The 20,207-nt window shown below is 41.9% G+C and overlaps 1 protein-coding gene across 1 annotated transcript in view; it reads right to left on the bottom strand.

Moving 5' to 3' along the window:
- FOXK2 (forkhead box K2) overlaps nucleotides 1–20,207 on the bottom strand; it is a 44,352-nt gene that overhangs the window by 3,230 nt on the left and 20,915 nt on the right. Inside the window, exons 2-8 of the mRNA XM_050981251.1 lie at nucleotides 9,387–9,581; nucleotides 6,677–6,824; nucleotides 6,075–6,221; nucleotides 3,166–3,359; nucleotides 2,194–2,369; nucleotides 1,028–1,324; nucleotides 461–670 (exon numbers count right to left, since the gene is read on the bottom strand). Of these exons, the coding sequence (XP_050837208.1) occupies nucleotides 461–670; nucleotides 1,028–1,324; nucleotides 2,194–2,369; nucleotides 3,166–3,359; nucleotides 6,075–6,221; nucleotides 6,677–6,824; nucleotides 9,387–9,581 (1,367 nt within the window). The remainder of the gene's footprint in view (nucleotides 1–460; nucleotides 671–1,027; nucleotides 1,325–2,193; nucleotides 2,370–3,165; nucleotides 3,360–6,074; nucleotides 6,222–6,676; nucleotides 6,825–9,386; nucleotides 9,582–20,207) is intronic.

Raw genomic sequence — 20,207 nt, 5'->3', positions numbered from 1 at the left:
GACAAAGCACTGCTGCCCACTCAGCCTGCCAAGGCCCAGAGGGGAATGATGGATTCAGGCACCAACCACCTCAAAACCTTACAGAATTTTGGTCTTTTCAGTACGGGTTCAATAAAATCATAATAAAGAGTAACAGTTCAAAGAGCCAACCCACAAGCAAGTTCTGGTTTTCCTGTCGGTGGCTTCCAACAAACCACCTGGGAGGAGGCACCATTTTAACAGCTCTGATTTACAGGAGCTTCTTTTAAAACTTGTTTCTATCCTGGTTTAACAAGGAGAGAGGAAGGGGTGTCACCACTAAGTACATCCCTGTAACAACCACAGAGAGAATAAAGAGAAGCTCAGGTAAAGAGAAGTGGAGAGGAACGAGGAGAGGAGGGAGAGGGAGGGGAAAGGGAGAGGGAGAGGAGGAGGAGAGGGGGAGGAGAAGCGGAGAAGAGGGGGAGGGGAAGGGGCGTACCCGCGCTGCCCTGGCCCGCCACGGCGGCGCTCAGGGGCACGATGTGCGTTCCGTTCTGTGTGACAGCTTTGATGGGCAGCTGGTGCTGCCCCAGCGGCGCCTGTTGCACTATGGTAACTGTCTGTAAGGGGGCGGGCTGCGATGTCTGGATGATGCGACCAGCAGCTCCTATTGCAGCATGGCTAATAGCAGGGAGAGGCTCCACTTTCACTACAAACAGGAGAGAAAATTTGTTAAAATTAACTAAGTGCTCAGGAACCACTTGGTTTCACTCAATCAGCCCTCAGTAGGAGTGTGTTGTTTTATTAGTCACTCCAACATATCTGAGAAATTACAATTTGAAATCTTCAGTTTTAGCCAAACACTTCAAGTATTGCCCTGCAATGATGATGTCCCATCCCTGAATGAGGCCTGGAGCAACCCAGGACAGTGGAAGGCATCTCTGCCCACACGGGATGGGCTTTAAGGTCCTTCCAAACCAAACTCTTCTACGGTTCTACAATTCTAAATTTTAAATACTGATCCCTCTGCATAAAGAGGAGCCAAAACAACCCCACAGGTTCTTACCTTTGACCTCCTTGTGGTCTCCATTCTCTTGAGGTTCTACCTTGGGCTGGGTGACCATAGCAGCTTGTGTGACAACCGCCTGTCCTGCGACAGTGTAAGTGTTTGCTGGTGCCAATCCAGTCACGTTGGTGACTGACACAGCTGGGATCTGGTGCACAACATGAACTGTCTGAACTACAGGCTGCTGGGAGGTTGAAGTTGTCACAGGAGTTGCAACAGTGTAGGTGACGGGTTTGATAGCTTGTGGTAGCTGCCGTTGTACAGTAATTAAAACTGGCTGGCTAGAGAGAGGTGATCCTACCAAGAAAGAGGTCCAAATTAGATTGCCAATTTTCATTATTTCTTCTAAGCCACTTGTTCTTTTGAACTTCCCATTAAAACATCAGAGAATTAGCAAGCTCCTTCACTAATGCCTGAATGAGCCAAAAGGTAACACTGGACAATGGAGGTTAGGACAAGTGGTTATTCCCAGCTCCAGGCTCAAGGTAAAGGCTGTACTGGCTCTGCAGGACCCACACACCTTTTGGGCACCCCAGCTCTGCCCCCAAACAAAGCTGTGCTTGGCACTTCTTTAAGTAAAGCCCTTTCCACAGATGGGAACATGTGTGTGCTGCTGGGGTTGTGTGCAGCATGGCTGCCCTGGGAATGCTGAGGAATGCTCAGGACCAACTCTGCCCTCTGTAGTGCCACATCACCACCAAGAAACTGGATGGCAAATGTATATCAAAGAAGGTAATGAACAAACACATCCTGATCCCATCATGCCTTATGCTCTTTTTGTTTTAATAGGAAATTTCTTATCTCTCTGTATCCTTTCAATTCTTTTATCCCCCCCCACTCTGGAAGGATGGCATGACCATAGAGGTGGGAAAGGCCTTTCCTTATTTCTCTAACACACACAACCTTACCTTTTGGGGTTTTTCAAGAGAACTGCTCCAAGACAGCACAGTCCTACAGAGGACAGAGCACAGCCTCTCCTCAGCACCAGTGACCCAAGGTTCTGGAGCAGCCCCAGGTGCTCAAACAGACCCTCCCTGGCTGTTCCTGAGTTTCTCACAGAACTGCTCTGAACAGGTGACATATACACTGATTTTTGGGTCCATATGAAGTCTTGGCAGTATTTTGGTGTCACCCTGTGCCCCCTGTGCTGAGCTCAGGGTGCTCACCTGGGGCGCTCTGTGCAAATCGCGCTTCTTGGATGACGGCGAGTTTTGGCTGGATGGCGCTGGGCTCAGGCTCCATGGGGACAGGAGATCCTTCCCTGGACAGGCTCTCGGGGGTCTGGACGCCACTGGAGTGTGCAGACAACACTCCAGAGTGATTAGGAGAGGCTGGGGCACTTCTGTAGTTAGAAATGAAAGCAGCAGCTGATGTGTTTTAACTTCTGATCTGTGAAAGCTCGTGACCTTCCTCTAAGGAGAGCGTAACACACTGCCCTGTGCAGCAGGGGAGGGCACAGCTACCACCCAGAGCTCAGCATCTTTTACAAAGCTTCTGCTAAACAGGGACAGAATTTAAAAGCAAACTCCAGGTACAGTTAACGGAGAAGAAGTGGCTGGATGCCTTCTTAGGGAGACTCTAAATCTGTGAAACATGAACATTTCTTCTGGTGGAGAAGAACAATGAGCAAATCTGAGGCTACAGGGCAAGCAGAAAAAGATCTGCACCAGCAGAAAGGCCATAACTTTACAGAGGGAACAATTTAAACCCAGGTATTTCCCCATGACAAATTCTGCTCCAACATGAGCAAACTAAATACACAATTGTCATCTCTAAGGTTAATAAAATGGTAGGTGGTATCTGAGAATTTTCTTTGTAAACAGTTTTAAAATCCAGTAGATGGCAGTTAGAAATTAAAATTATAATTCTGCAACACACATCAAAGGTACAGCAAGGCTTGCATACATTAACAATCTGATAGTTAGTTCTGCAAACCAAGCTCTTTAACACTAAAACCAAGCAATAAACACCAGCCTGGTGTATGGGGCAGCCTCCTAATGAAACACACAGAATTCAAACACTGAGTCTGGATGAAATTAAATTACTAAACTTGTGACTGTATCCAAAGCTATCAAGTCTGTAGCAGCCTGAAGATTAAACAACAGCCATAGTCTTTTTGTTCATCTGGTTTTCCTTACCTAGAAGAGAGTGGTCCCAGAGGGGTTCTAAAGCAAGGTACTCCCCTAGGCCGCCTTTTCCTAAAAGCCTGCTCTATTAATTTGCTTTCAGAGGCAGGGTCTATCCTCCAGAATGAGCCTTTGCCTGGTTCTTCCTGGGAACGTGGTACTTTGATGAAATAACGATTCAGAGAGAGATTGTGACGTATTGAATTCTATGGAACATAAAAAAATATGTAGAATTCATATAACTTTTCCAAGTCAGAATGTGGCCTACTGCAGCAGTTTGTAGCATAGGAGACTGGGGGTTCAGCTCTTTAATTCCTTAATTTAACAGAACTCAGAGCACTACCAAGCAGTGCCATAAACCTGAAAGGACTCTTGCATTTGTAAAATCCTTCCCAACAATTAAAAACCCAGTATTCTAATTGGAAATAACAGGAATCCCATTTATTTCATTCTCTCATGAGAAACACGGTGATTGAAACCAATGTTTAGAACACTACAAACACTTGTGAGAATGCAGTGTTAAAAACAAAAATAAAAGTGATCAGTGCTTGTACACCACCCTTCCCCAGGTGTCCCAGCTCCTTCCAGGAGGGCCAGCAGAACACAGCATATACTGATTCTGATCCTATGTGCCAATTCTGTTACTGTTCCACAGTTCAGAAAGAAAAGCTAAATTGCACAAGCTCCAAGGGCAGCTGGAGTGTTGTGAATTCACCCACAGTCCAGTTTGTCTCAATAACAGAGCCAAGAATTTACTGTGTCAATTAAAACACCAAGTGGCAGCAGGTCCTGAACCAGCTCTTCCAGATCTTTGTCACCACAGTCCCTTTCACATTCCACATCCTCAATTTGCTGCAACATCCCCCCACTCCTCCACCAGAGCAATGCATAGAACTGCTGACACCCTCAAGCTGCCCTATCTGTGCTTGGCTTTGCACACAGAATTTCTTTTTATCTTTTTTTTTTAACATAGATAAACCCTAAAATCTCTCTCAATATTATCACTGAACAGGAAGAGACTGATGCTAAGGATTCACCCTGAAACACTTGTGGGAGAACAGAGGTAAATGGGGAAAAAATTTATGTTAACAAAAGCTCTCAAAAATTTGCAAAGCCAATGTAAAACTTGCTCACATTTCTGAGTTCATGACCCTGATGGTAAGTTTGGAAAACTTAAAGCAGTGATGATAATCACATATGATTTCTTGAATGCAAACTGATGAAACCAAAGATGGTTTTTTCCCTGCCAAAAATGGAAACATAACTAGAAAGATGCCAAGAACATATTTATAAATTGTATTTATTTCTCCATATGCTAGAATAAAGGAATGGATCCAAAAATACCTGCTAAAATAAGTTCAGAGAGAGGAGCCTTCAAATGCCCATCAAAAGGAGCCCATTGTATGCTAAAGGATGGAAATCTTGAGGTGTGGCACTGGGACACTGTGCATGTGTTTGTACTCAATGTTTTGAATGATATGTGCATATATAGCCTCAAATATGATTTGGAACATCTTTCCTAAGTCACCTGAGCTGCAATCCAACTCCTGATGTGCAGAAGCTGGCAGAGCAGTGACTGAACAGCATCTGATTTTCAGCCTTTCCAGTTGTTTCTATGCCTAGCAGCTGATGAATGACTCCAGAACACACTGTCTGCTGTGCCTGTCACCTTGGCTTTAGGAAGCATCACAGCCCCAAATCCACCCCTGCTCCATGCAGAGCTCTTTAGCTCAGCATAGCTCTGTGTGTGTGTGTGCTGGGTTCATGATGCTCACAAAGCAACATCACCTACACAGACACTCGAGGTACTGCAAGATAGGAAGCAAAACACACATCAACATTTTATAAACAGAGTATTGTTGCTAAAACAACATGACTGCAGCCAGGATACTGCACTGTTATGTGGGAAAGGGAAACAAAAGAGACTTCCCAGCCACAACAGCCAAGTCCTTGTCTAACCAAACCCTTAGCAAACAGCCAGGAGCAGCTACATTCCCCACTAACCTTGGGAGAGTGAGCCAGCTTTCATTTAGGCTGTATGACAAATAAGAATGTGATTAATAGTTAAAAATCTCTTCCTCTGCAGGGAAGGACTGTATTCTTCAGTCTTCCACTTGTGCAGCCAACACTTCCTCACTTTTCCTCTCACCCAATCTCCCTAAATTTTACCTCCCTGCCAATAACTGGGAGCAGATAGCCCAGGATGGACCATGTGCTCCAGGTGTTCCAGGCTCCTTGGCCTCTGAGACACCCAAAACAGCACCAAAGGCACTGAGCCTTCACATGTGCCAGGCAAGGCTCTGCCAGACTGATTTGTACTTGGTTAGTCATCCTGGCAAAAGCTGAAGCTGGTCTTGTGAAAATGAAAAGAAAGCAGAAACTAATTCTGCAGAGTTGAAAGGTTTGGTACAGGAATGGGCAAGTTCACAAATCAAACAGTGCATGAACCAGGGTGAGATAATGAGGTAACACACTTGTTCCTTCACCTGCTGCATGGGCAAGATCACTGTTTTCAAACAGAACTAAACTTGGAGTATTTCATATCTCAATTTTATCTCAAGATAGCAACACAGATGTTGACACAACTGTAGGTTACAGAACATGACACCTTTCCTAGACAGCACAGAGGATTCAAATCCAGTGCCAAATGCACTTTGTTCTCCCCAAAGTCCGTCTGCATCCCTACTAGAGGTTTAGAGAACACCATTCCATCAATAAAACAATATTTAAAATACAGACTAATGTAAATTGCCCACTTTGTTGGAAAACTTACAATCAGAGGAAAGACAAGACACTCATTTGACAAATTCTGTATCTGAAGGGTTATGAGGCTTAGCAACTGCCTGCTCATGACCATTTACAGCTGCCAGTATTGCTCACATGTAAAAAAATAAAATAAAAATTCCAGAAATCAGAATTACCTGCCAGCCCTTGTCTGCTGTCCTGTAGTAAGGATAATTTTTAGTTATGTGCGTATAAATTCCATTTAGTGTAAGCTGCTTATCCGGGGCCATTGTAATTGCTTGGACTATTAACTGTGCATAGGAGTAGGGTGGCTTAGAGTCATCCTGGACAAAAACAAGAAAAGTCTGCATCAACAAATTTTGAAGAAATACACACTGCTCACTAGATCAAAAATAATAAACATCATTAAATTGACTTAGGGCGCTTTTGGACAACTAAAATCTTGAGGCAGAAAAGAAATTAAGAAAGCTTTGTTCTTCTGATTAGCAATTTTAGGGTAACATAAATTTTGCAGGTATGTATAAAAGCAAGGAATTTTCAATAGCCTCCAAAAGGATCTGTAACTGAGACTGCACACAGACCCTCCCCCAAAGGGGACAGGGGTCAATCAATCAATCAATCAATCAATCTCACATCTGATCACAAAACCCTACACATTGTTTTTAAAGCCTGCCATGTTAAATTACCCCTCAGTGCATACACCTTAGCAAACAAAACATCCCAAGCCTTCCATTCAGTTCAGGTGTAATTCCTGGGATTGGTTTCAAGCTGTGTTTACCTTTGGGCTGTCTCCCCCCGAAGCTTCCTTGTCGTTTTCTGACTGGGAATTGTCAGCCATCAAATGTAGGTCAGATGCTATTCCACGGCTCATCTTGTACCCTGAGGAGCCTGCGCCGCGGGGGCTCGATGGGCAGGAATTTGCAGCACTGTAGAGCATAAAAAGAAGATCCTACTATTTTGTTATACAGTATATCACCACATTATGTCTCATCAAAAAGCTCTTACTGCAGCAAAGCCACTACCAGAGCTGTGAGGCTGCAGCTAAAGGGTTGTCAGGGTTTCCATTCCAAACCACCTTCCACGCCTTGCTAAGCCAGCCATGGAATCAGAATCACTGCAGGAAGAAATCTCACTCAGGCTTTCCTCCTCAAGAATCAGCTGATTGATCAGGCTCTAATATATTGGTCTAAGATTTGCCACCTCAAGTCCACTTTCACTGCATCAGCAAGCACAGATTTTCAGGCACTTGTTGGAAACAAGACACACATCTTGCATGGAATTTCTGCCATATGCTTGTGTTCAGTCTGCCCCCAAAAAAATCATCTCTCCTGTGTAGTGTTTTTGCACATTTGAGAAAATAAAGCAAGCAGGGAGGTAAAAAAAGGTTTGAGTCTCATTTAAATTGAAACCAGCGTTATTTTAAGTGTTTACAGGTGTGTGCACATACTTACACATAGGTATGTGTATAAAAATCATAAATTTATCTATCATGGGATGCATCAGCCCTGACTCAGCTGATTTAATGCAGTATTGGGCCAACAGAGCAGATACACTGCTAGAAAGCAAGAGATGGTGCCAAACACTTCAGAGTATCTCCTAACACTTCACATTTTGCCATCCATCACAGAAACCCAGGTAAAACTGGATACAATTCCACTGGAACACCTTTCTACCAGTGCTCCCCTGCCTTGCAGAGTCCACAGGAACTGCAGCTGCACAATGCCAATTTTCTTCTATGATTTCCTTTTAGCCAAGAGGAAAGTCAGCAGGTGAGGTCCATCCCCTTCCCCAAAATAATTCTGGCAGCTCTTTTGCAAGGACACACTCTCTGCAATTCATACTGCAGCTGATTTCAAGGCAGCCCTCAGAAATTCCAAAAAACTAGAAATCTCAATAGCTGCACCTGGCTGTGCCTCCACAGCCAGCCTTATCTCCAAAGATAATCTTTAATCTTTGAATCTATGGTTCAAAACATCAACAACAAATAATCTAGACAATGTTATTTAGATCTACACACTAAAGCTTTAACAATTTTCATCTCTCAAGGTTAGTTTGTCTGCCTGGCCCCTCCAGTGGTTTGCTACCTCCTTTTTTATGTACAATCACTGTAGATTGGGCAATATATACTTACACTGAAAACATCAAAGCTTCACTTCCCAAGAAATCCAGCCATGATTTGTTACTAGTGATACACTTACTATAAGAGAGATGGCAATTTTTAAGTGTTGTACAGAAGAATCCTTGGTTAGAGCCCAAATGTGTAGCTAATTTATTTTTTAGATATAGGTCACTCCTGCTCTGTGTTTGTATCAGCTGACAACATCCCTCTGCTCTGCTCACTTCAGCATATATTGACAAAGAGACACATATGGTATAATCAAAGCAAGTTTACAAGTCTTCTACAAAACGGGATGATTTGCAGAGAAACTGTCAGGCTTTGCTCTCAAAATAGACTCCAAACTGTCATTTTTTTTTTCCTGTAATAAACTACTCAACAGGTGCATGAGAGTCCTGAAGAGAATTACACAATTCATAGTGAGGCAAAGCCAGTGGTGATAGATGGGATATTATCTGAAATATTTGTGAGCTGCTCTGTCATTGGCAAGATGTTTTTTCCCTGAATTCTTAGAAGAAAGCAAACCTGTTACACAGACAAGTCTAGGTGTCTCTTCTCTCTGCTTCCATCATTTCAGCAGGTGTCATTAAATACTCCCAGACAGAGACCAAGAGCTTGGCAATCATGCAGGAAGTCAATTATCCTTCCATTCAGATCTCAGTAACAAGTTGTACCTTTTTAAAAGCAAGCATGGACAGTTCTTCACTCAAGGGATGTCACAGGAAGTGAGAGGGGACAAAAAAAGCTTTCAAAAGCATGAACATGACTAAAACAACTTTCAGGGCCTTGACATGGAAGTTTTGCTCCTGATCTTTCCAAGACTGAATCATTTCATCTCAAGAAATGTGTGAGGATGGGTTGCTTGTGTTTAATTGAGTTTGGTCCCACACAACAGGTGGGACAAGGGCTGCAATTACCAAAGAAGCAGCAGGGCAAGGAAAAACAAAACAAAATAAACTGCTCCCTTCCAACTAAACAAACCCAAATCTTCTGGAATAAGAGATCAGTCTGTCTTCCACACCAATAATAACCCAAACCATTTTTCCTGATGATGAACTTCAGGACAGTGGCAAATCAGGACATTTTAAAATGGTGTCATTTAAAATTGTCTCATTTGAAGCGTTGCAATCAGCATGCAAGAGCAAAAAGCAATTTAAATTGTTGAAATGCAAGAAAAAAGCCAGGTTCTTGAGCAGAAAGTTACACATTGAACATGTTAATGTTCATGCAGCTATGCAGAAAGAGGGTTTCTGGAGGCAGGTAAGGCTGAGCTTCAGCTGAATTTTGACCTCAAAAAGCAAAATCCTGAATGAGAAAGTTGTGCTGAGGCTGACTGTGCATGGCCCTGATCCCACCTGCAGGGTTTAAATACCTGATGGTTCCTGTGGGAGAAGGGAGGGGGCTGATCAGGTGAGCCATGTTGTCTGGAATGTTTATTGTTAAGGGAGAGATCTGGGGCTGCACAGGCTTCACTGGGGACTCCGGGGCCTCCTGTTTTTCTCTCTTTTCATTGGACAGAGCTGTGAATGTTATCTTGATGTTTGTGCTGGGAAACCTGAAAGTACAGCTGAAAAATAAAAATAAACAAACAAATACATGAGCCACTTGTTTACAGAATATAAGACTTTCTGAATAACTTGCATGTTATCACCTAAGCTCATTTAGAATTTATAATTTTTATATATATATATGTTTATAATTACCCACAACCATCTTCAATTTACAGATTATACAGGGAGATCAACGTGACCAGAAAAAGATCCCCAGGAAAGCAGCTGACATTTGTTAAGGAACACAAGGAAATGCAATTCCTTCTAACAAGGGCAGTGTGTACATTGTCTCCAGATTTCTTGAGGTTCATCCTGATCTTGCAGCAGCCCCAAAGCAGAGCTATTTTAAAAACAAAACCTCATTATTTTATGATGCCAAGGAATGGCTTCAGCAAATGAACAAGTTGGTCCATGACAGCAGAATTAATCAGAAGCATGAACGTTGGCCAATTTGAGGTCTAACCAGTTTCATAGACTGGTCTAAAAGATTTGGCTTCTTTTCTCTAAAAATACCTATTAAATTAAACATATATCAATTCCAATTCTGCTCATTTACAGAGTATACTGCTGCTTTAGCACTACATTGAAACACCTTTTTTCAGAGCTGTATTTAAGACCCAATTTCAGTAAACTACCTATTTTCATGTATTACCAAAGATTACCTGCCTAAATTTAATGACAAACAATAAATTAACAATGTGCAAGTGTTTACAAATTTGAAAAATAAAATACAATGAATGTACCTTAGGATAATCCCTTTTCAACATCCCTGTGCACAGCATTTAGAAATGAACCCAATTAAACAGGACAGGCTTGTTTCTAACTTCTCAGTAAACAAATTTGCTTAATTTTGAGCAAATAAGAAACTTAATTTTGTCTCAACAAAAGCATCTATAAAAATACAATTCAAATAACTTTACTACCTCCTCATCCTTAAGTTGTTAGACTACACTGAGCACTAAACCCACGATGACATTTACACACCTCCCACATGATGAAAAGGACTTTCCAACAAGACTATACCCAGAAACAAACCTCACAAAATGTTGGGTTTGGGTTTGTTTTGCTTTCAAGTGCTTCTAGGCAGATCTAGGTTTATACAAAAAGGAAACAAGCACATTCTGGAACAAGGGGTAAGAAATGAGCTATGAATGCAAAATACAGACTGTAAATAAAAGTGATCATTTCTCTGGAAAAATATATTAAACATAAAAGTGATGTAAGAATTGGCAGGAACACTGAGCTGCAGAGTAGCCTTAGAAATGAACTCTCCTGTGCTTTGGCTTTCATATCTTAAAATGAATCGAAGGATGTTTATAGAACAAAGGCAGCATTTGATTTTCACTGTGTCCCTTGCCACATGCACCACAGTGGTTCTTTTTCCCTACAATCCACATTCAAGGATCAGGAAAAAGAGAAAGAATTGACAGTGACCTTCCTTTTCTCTCTGTCTTACTTCTGAGTACGGACCGTGTCCGCATTTAACAGACGACCTATTTCTGAAACATGCTCGATGTACTAAATTAGGAACAGAATCTGTGCCAAAAAACTGCACAAGCATTTCAGCAAGGAAGTTAAATGGACCAATTTCTGGGTTGGGTTTTTAAAATATATTCAGTAACAACTCATTTCTTTGCTTTTTCCAGTAGAAAGTATTTTGTGCTTGTATCGTTTTAGTGACAGTGGAAAGGGGTCTTGGTTGTTTTGGTAATAAAAATATTTACCAAGCATTTCTTTTAAGCAGCAATAAAAACAACACAGAAGTGTATGCAAAGACAGCCAAAGATTAAGAAAAAATCCCTGTGAGAAAGTGAACAACAACATCTGCTTGACACAGACACAGATTTAGTCACCTTCCCTATGCATTTCATGAGGCTATTCCATATCTGCAAATTTACCTTAAATGCTTTGAAGACCAAATTTATTTCAACTCAAGAGGAGAATTGGACATGGCTTTAGGTGCTAATTCCCTGCTTAGAGTCCTTATTGCCTGGTAAGAAACCACCCCAGTGCACAGCACTGAGGAGCTGGAGTCCTCCTGTGCCACACCAGGTGAGGATGGGAAGAGGTGGATCTGCACAGCTTCAGGAACACGGGAAGGCAGAAAAGGAACACTCAGCAGCTCCTTTGATATTCCATGGAGGGACACACTCATTAAAAGATCTCCTTTTACCCTACTGCAGCCCTGAGGGCATCATCTCCCTGTGAGCAAACAAGGAGACAGCACTGACAGGGGGCTCTCAAATGTTCAAGGTTGGGAAAAACACCCACAAAAAGCAGCCCCAAACACAGGAGCTCTGACCAACCAGGGGACTCCAGAGGTTCTACACGTGCCAAACAAACTGAGAGCTGACAGACATTTAAACCCAGAGGCACCCCCAGTGCACTTTACATTTCCCATGCCTGAAAAGCCAGTGTAAGTAAGGAAATACAATGTACTTACAAATCCCTGTCTGGTTAGAGCAATAGACACTTGAATATTATCAAAAGACCACATCTGTCAATTGATTCATATTTGCAAACCGTTTTATTTAATGGAAAGATATTTTTATAGCTGGAATTCAGCCAAAAAGCAGAATAAAGACTGTATACTAACCAACAGAATTCCTGAATAAATTGCAGTTATGCAAATGTATTATATTTACATCCAGAATCAAAGTACAGAACATGTTCTAATTTGATCAGAATCAAGTTGGTTTTGGCATATTCTTTAGTTATACAATGAACTAAACAAAAACCACAGAAACACCCACAAGGAGAGACCTCATCAAACATTTAGTCCTCAACAAGCTGAACTGGGTTTTACTCACTGTTCAAATGCTTACAATAGTTTCACAATACACTATCACAGCATGGCTTGCTGGAGGAGAAACTCATCTAGACAACCCACTTACTAAAAAATAAAGCTGTTTTGTACATTTATTGATGACAAATCCAGGTGAGCATCACAGCAGAGCCACTGCATGACCCAGGGAACCACAGAGGAGTTGTCACAGCTAAAATGTAACTCATGACCTCAATTATTCTTCTTTAAATTAAAAAAAAACCTCATTGTGGTTGACTGCTGGAAAACAGACACCAAGCACCACAGCATTTCAAACTATTCCACAGATAACTCATCTATACCTGCAGTTCCCAGGCAAACACAGTGATGCTGATCCAGGCAGGACCTCTAGAGAGTTTAGGAACTTTGCAGGGTGCCAGAGAAGTGTCTCAGGGTAAAAAGGTGCAAAGCCTGGTTTTGTCACCTCTGTATTTCCAATATTTTCTCACTTCCCCTCAGCAGTTCTGTCCACACTGCAGGAAAAGGCTGATGATACACTTGTAGTTCTGCCTGTGTGAAAATACCATCTGACTGGGAAGGAGGAATTTCATCCTGTCTTTAGCTGGGAAACCAAAACCCAGCAGAAGAATTCAATTTTTCCCTGTACATAAACCCTGCTGTGACACCAAGTGCTTCAGCATCCTTTGAATTATTCCAGTTTAATTGCCTTCTAAGAACCAGGACCAAAATCAGACAGAAGCTGCCATGCCACTTTGATCAGCTGGTTCTTTTATCAGCACCTCCAGATTTTACATTCAAATGGATGATAAGGGTTGAGCAGTGATAACCCCTGAAGTCAGGGTAGTTACAAGTGCACAGCTCAATTCCTTCACACTGACTGTGATCCTGAACCCCTGTTAACTCAAAGATCTCCTGAGATTTAAACAGATCTGAAAGAATAACAAGATGCCTGGTTTTGAACTCTTGTTGGTTTACTGAGAGCCAAGGATAGCTTCAACTTTTCACATGAAAAAGCCAAGACTCAAAAAAGAACCCAGTCAGCATCTGGGAGATTGCTGCTGTCGATTTTTGACTTCAAATACTTTCAAGGTGAACACAGGCAGTGTTAACTCCCCACAAAGGGAAGCAGAGGTCATTATCAACATCTGCACCACCAAACACAGCTTTTCCCCTTTTCTCTGACAGCACAGCAGCCTGAGATACTATTTCTGCTTCCTTCTGCTATTTTGATCACTGAACTAACAAAAAAAAACCCATGGAAATTACCATCCTTCTAGCTATGGTCTCCTTGCTATGGAAGGGAGATTTGAAACTAATCCATTTTCTAATTCCTCTTACCTGCCTACTTGTGATCTACTTCCCAAACTTCTTCCAGTAAAAATGACTCTCACAGCCAGTTGATTTATTTATACTTCTGGCAGAAGATGTGCACACTGACACTGAATCACCTCCAGTGCACACTCCCAGGCCCACTTTGGAAATAATTATTTTTCAAAAGTCAAGCAAAAATTGAGTTTTTACCTCTTTCAGAGGTAAAAAGTTTGAGTTTTTGAGTTTGGAAAGGACCTCTGAAAGTGTCTAGCCCCAACTTCCAAGCTAGACCAGCTTGCTCAGAGCCTTGTCCCTCCAAATTTTGAAGCCTTCCAAACACAGAGTTGGGCAACACATTTCCTCTAATTACATCCTCAAGCAGTGAACAGTTTTCTCATTTGTACAGCTACAAATTCTTCACTGCAGCTTCTCCAGCTGCTTGTGCCCAAGTGTGAGCCTCTGGCCCAGCCTGGCCCCAGGCTTTCTACAACCACTCCTTAGGCAGGGGAAGGCTGCACTATGACCCACCCTTGGGCTCCTCCAGAAAAAAAGTTAAATTAAATCAAATCAAGGTCCTTTAGCCTCTCCCTCTGCCCTGAGCACTCCAGCAGCAAGTCCATTCAAGCAAGTGTCCACTGGAACGTGGTGCTTGGAAATTACAGTTTGATTGACTTCCTGCTAATGGGTAAATTTCAATTTGAAAGCACCTGGACCCCAATTTCATCTTTTCTCCATTTGCTGCTTCATTTATTATTGATTCCATCACAATGGATTAATAGGATATTAATTATAGATTAAACAATATGTGGCTGTGGTTTTTAACTGATTTTTAAGTAAACAAGACTTATGAGTCTTAACGAGTACAACTAGAAATACCATGGAAGTGAAAAAAGCTCAACAAGTTGAAGTATGATTACATATTTCAGTGTCTGAATTTTCTACCAAAAGGTTTCTGACTGCTCAACACCAAGAGCAGGCATACTGAATTATTCACATCCAGAATTTATTTTAAGACTTTGGGCTCTGTTTAATTGAACTGGAAGTCAATACCACACTCCATTTCTGGAATAGAGTCATCACCTTTAGAGCTAAAAGAACCAACAAACCCAAAACTTATTAAGAAGACAAATTGAACTGAATTGCTGTTTTTATTTCAAGATAATTAAAAAGTACCCAACAGTTTAAAGTATGGGCTTCCAAGATAACAAAAAAGGTGATAAATAAATCCATCCCAACAGTCATATACTGAGTAGCCACCTGAAAACTCCCAGCACTAAATGATTACTAATAGAGCACAGGTTATTAAGAAAATACCACACAAATTTTTACAGTAGGCATCGTCTTGACTCTTTAAAAAGAAATACCTGTTCAGATATTTGTTTTACAAAGTCTTTTCTAGAATTACATTTAAAAAGTGTTGTAACACTTTGCCAGCACTAAGAGTATAGGAAAAATTATCCCAGATACACTGAAAAAGAGTGCTTCAGTAGAAAAATAGATTATAATTATTTTCTTATAATTCTAAATAGGGATAGCTTTCTCAATAGGTAATTTGTTTATGTAGGTCTCACCCTGTGCTCCTGTCAGAGATTTTAGCTTTCAGGTGGCATTTGTAAAGCTTTCTCCATTGCTGGCCATGGGAGTATCTGGTTTTCTCTATTGATGGGGGAGTGGTGATGAAAAACCATTATTTATATTAATGGAACACAAAGCCCAGCTCCTCTAGCAGATTTTTAGAAAGGACATTTTTGATTCCCTCCTGCTGGCAGCTGGCCACAACCTATGAGGAGCCACCCCAGCCAGAACACGGCATCACTTCCTACAGGGCCATGTCAACATCCATTGTGGTGGGATGGATTCCTCCTCCTCCCTGCTTTGAAACCAAGTCCCGATGTGGCTAATTTACCATAAATTTACATTCAATTATGCTTGGCCATTAACTTCTAGAGGTTACCCAAAAAGCAATTGCCCTTTCAAGAGTGGCAGTTTTTCCTCTGAGGACTGAATCCTGAGCTCACACGTGTTCCCCTTAATTCCCTGTATCCTTTGCAATTGATTTCTGTGGCCCAAAGATCAATCTCTGCACAGCACATCCTCCACACACAGACTGGGAGGGCTCGAGGCACGCTCGACCTCTAACGCCATAAGGGACAAAACACTGGCAGATTTTTAAAGCAGAAATTAGAATTTTTATTCTGAGCACTGGGCATTCTCTTCACAAGGAGCTGGGTATTTTTTCAGGTGTGCCATTGCTGTCTACACAGTGCCATGTAACAGGATGGAAACCACCCTAAAGAGCAAGATCATTGATCCAACTATCTCCATTTTCTGATCTCTAAAGATTCAAAAGCAAAGATCTATGCAGCATCAGAAGTGATGAAATATTGCTGTAGCCTCATGTTAATTCAAGTTGGCCAATAAAACACTTGTAGCAAATTGTAAGCAAAGGCTGGAAATACAATCTAGCTATAAATTACTGGCTCTCCCATGGGAAACCTCGGTTACAGACTTCCCTGCTCATGTTTTAGCAAGTGCTTAAGAAGTCTGTAAAGCTGTTGGTTGATATTCCTTACAGGAACAGTGCTGACCTGCCTTCGAAGGGTCTGGAACAAACCTGCCTACGTCAAAAAATGATCCTATGACAGCAGAATATTGATGACGACAACGGGAACATTCCTGAACCGGCAGCAGCAAACACAAACGGAGTAATAAACACATGACACCATCTGAAATGGTGTTCAGCTCGTTCCCACTCACAGAGCTGACATCATGAGAAACTGGGATTTTTAACCCTGTATTCACAGCAGTTTCTCTAAGGCTATTGGAGAGTTTAGGCTGAAAAGAGTGTGCTGAAGTTGTTCCACTACAGCAAATTTTGCTGCAAACGTAAAGGATTCTATTAACAACTTGGAGCTGATCTCACTCCTCCCCTGCCTTATTATGCTACAGAAAAGGGTGTTCACAGTATATCACAGATTTTCAAAGGTTCTTCTTTCAGCAGCCAGGATCTCTTTTCTTTCCATACCAACCACACAACACTGGTACCGATCAGCAGCAAAAATATTTAGGCTATCTTACAATCATAGCAACGTGCTGTGGTTAATTAAAACTACCTATCTCAAAATCGCAAATTTCCACTGCATTCTCTTCATTTCCTAAAGGGCAAAATATTGAAACCAGCAAGAAGAAAAAAAAAACCAAACCAGAAACCCAAACAAAACCTACAGAATTTCAATGCAGTAGCCCTGCACAGGCTGCAGGACTGAGAAAGCACTTGGCCTGCAGGCAGGAGTGTAGGCAGCAGTTACTGTAGAAACCGAGCTCTTCCCTGCTTTTCTCTGAGCAAAAGAAAGACACAAAAGAGCTGGAAAACAGCGATCGATGGGAAGCAGCTTATAAAGCTGCTTGTCACATCTGCTGCAGGAAAACCAGACACTAATTCATTAAAACTGCTCATGTAATGCCTCTGGAATTTGAGGCTCCCCAGCCTGTGAATACAAAAGAAACTCCGCCTATGGAAACACTGCATTTTCGGGTGTTTAGCATCTCTGTACACAAAAGCCTTATGCAGAGCCAGGTTGTGTGGTCTCAATCTCTACATTTCCTACTAAACTATAAAAACAATTTAAAATTTGTCCAAAAGCTGGAGTGCCTTTACCTTTGCCAAATTGCAAACGGTCCCAACAAAGCCTACATACATCACTCTATAACGCAACAGCTCCCTGCTTAAAAAACACAAACAAAACGCTTGCAATTAAAAACAGAAATCAATTATCATTTTTTCTTCCTTCCAGATAACTGCATTTAACCATAAATATGCAGGCTCCAACTTTCTCTGTCACAGCAAATGCTATTCCAAAACTTCTCATGAAGCACAGGATTTACAACCACAGCTGAACCAAAGCTGACAAACCAAACCCACCCCATCCTTTACCACCAAGCTGGAAGCTTAGATGTGCCTGGCACCTCAGTCTTAGTCACAGGGTACTCGTGGGGGTGCAAAAGTTCATATGGAAACACTGAGGTTCTAATAATATCAATCAATGTTAAATAAAAACTATCAGCAAAGCAAACCAAACTGCTGGGAGCCAAACAGACAGTCCCTGGCATCTCACATTCCTTACAATTAAAGCAGTAGGAGGAGTACAGTGAACAAGTGCTGTCATGATGTGTTTTGACGCAAGCATAATCATAAAAAAAGCACTTGTGACTCATATGTTACTTTAGTAACAAAAGCCTTCATTTATTACCTCATCAGAGACCTGCATTCCACTGCAAAATTATGCCCAAACTTCCTTACCAAGAGAGCAGCTACCCACTGAAGCTGGGCTGCACAATGATTATTCCCCATTCAAGGAAGCAAAGTTTATTTTAGATGGGCTCTTCAAGGCAGAACTCTGCTTCCAAGAGCAGCACAACCTTTTATTTGACACAGAAATCCATGACTAACTCAGACCATTGAAGAATGACAAAAAGTGCTTCCTACCAACTCGAACTGTGAGTAGACAGCAGTGTTTAATTTCCCCCCCTAAATCTGCCTGTCTGCTCAAAGAACAGGCTTTTTCCAGCCTCCTCTCACACAGCTATGGGCATTAATTAAATTTCACAGTTGCTTACCTAAAGATGTCTGATGGTCAAGAGCCATTCCATATTTGCTTCACTGTGGTGATACTGCTGGGCTGGGAATCTTAACAGAAATCAAGATTTTTGTATTATACTCTGAGACTTTTTGTATAAACCAAGCAAGCTCTCCAGAATGTTTGTTCTAACAACTTTCCAATTTTCCTTCTATTTGCAAATTCCTAAAACTTTTCTCCTGAATGTGCAGACCCTCTAGAAATGTTCTATGCATTGACTGCTCCACAGTGTGACATAAATTTAGGTTCCTTTGTCACTTGTGTGGACACTCAAGAACCAATCAAGATGCCAAAAAGTCTGAAAAGCCACAAAGTAAAGAAACTAATCTACAACAAGCATGTTGTTATTGGAAAATATCCTTCAAGAAGCACTCCTCCTCCTCCTGAGCTGTTCTGAGACCATGCCAAGTTCTCAAATTGTGGCCTGTGCAAGGGGCAGCAGGAAAAGCACAGAAGGATAAAAGCAAATAAAAACAACAGACATGATTTAACCAGTCACAGTCACGCAAGTAGAAATCTGTCCAGGAATTAAAAAAAAACCAAATAGACTCAATAAAAGTTTTCATGAGAACACAAGCCAATGATTGTCATGTATTGAAGGAGCAGCAGCAGAGAGAAGAGGGTGCAGCATGGCCACATGAGCTGAACTTGGGCCCATGTTGGTCATCTGTCTCTAGAGTGAGTGAAAATGGGCAGACACTTCATGATGCCTTTGACAAGCAAGGAAAAGCCCCAAGTGGTTGGAGTCAGGGCTAGGGCTGGCTGTGCTGCACTGGTTTAAAGGGAGTTTAGGTGCACACACACACACACATACCCTCCTACTCACACCTCTTCAACATTAAGCAAAATGAAACCATTCCAAACAACATCTACTGAAGTAATGAATAACACAAACCAAGATTCCTGAAGGCCAGGTTCCCACCAGGCTCTCTGCAATAAAAGCCTGACCTGAGGGATGTTCCATGGGATACAGGAATGTGACAGCTCTGTGCTCCAAACAGGGCAGGCACTCCCTGGCCTCCTGCACCAGCTCTGGTCCCAGCTGTAACTCCATAATTCCAGGTCCCTGCTTCCAGGAGCCACTGGTACCTCCAGTGACATCCACTGATTCAGCAGAAAACTACTCAAGTTGAAATGTAGAAGTCTGCTGATCTTCAGTAAGTTTAAGCCATCTCACAGTCTAATCCTGACTCAAAAAGACACCACGAGCCCTGAATTTAAAAGCTGTGCTGTATTATGTTCCACAAGACAACACTCCCAACATGCAACTGCTCTAACCCTTCTCTTTGAAAGCTTGAGATTTGAACTAATGTAGAAAAAAAGCTTCCAAAACTAATTTCTGTGCTACTTTCAAGGTCTTAACTATAAGCCACTGCTGTCCCTTTCTTAGGAAACACTGCCATACTGCACACAGGTCAGCTCAGTAGATCAGTGGGTTTTGAACTCTGAGGAACACCAAAGTTTAGGGACAGCAGCATTCACATGAGAACAGTGTATGTAAGAAAGTCTGAGGGACAAGGAAAAACAGCACCAACAGTCCTCAAAAAGAAGGGAGCAGGGAGGGAGTTAGAGAGTTCACCCTGCACACCAAGTAATCCCCTTAAAACCCAAGGGATTGGTTTTAAAAGAAAAGGCAAAGCTCTTCCCTGATAAAAACTGCTGGAAAAGAGCACTGAAATTTCATCATCTGCCTGCCCATGAAGCATTATTCCCATTTCCAAAAACAGATTAAATGGATTTGTGACTTGGCCAAGCTGTTTTGGCAAGTGTGCAACAGAGTTGGGAACAGAACATATTTTTCCCAACACCCAATCTTTGTTTAAACCATTGGATCATCCCCCAATTCTTCCTTTTTCTACAACCACTTGAAGAGGCAAAGCATCAGGTGAGAGACATGTCTTGAGGAACAG

The sequence above is a fragment of the Serinus canaria genome, chromosome 18, assembly GCF_022539315.1.
Source record: "Serinus canaria isolate serCan28SL12 chromosome 18, serCan2020, whole genome shotgun sequence".
NCBI lineage: Eukaryota > Metazoa > Chordata > Aves > Passeriformes > Fringillidae > Serinus > Serinus canaria.
The sequence above is the reverse complement of the archived record's forward strand: the minus strand, read 5'-3'. Positions and strand labels throughout refer to the sequence as shown.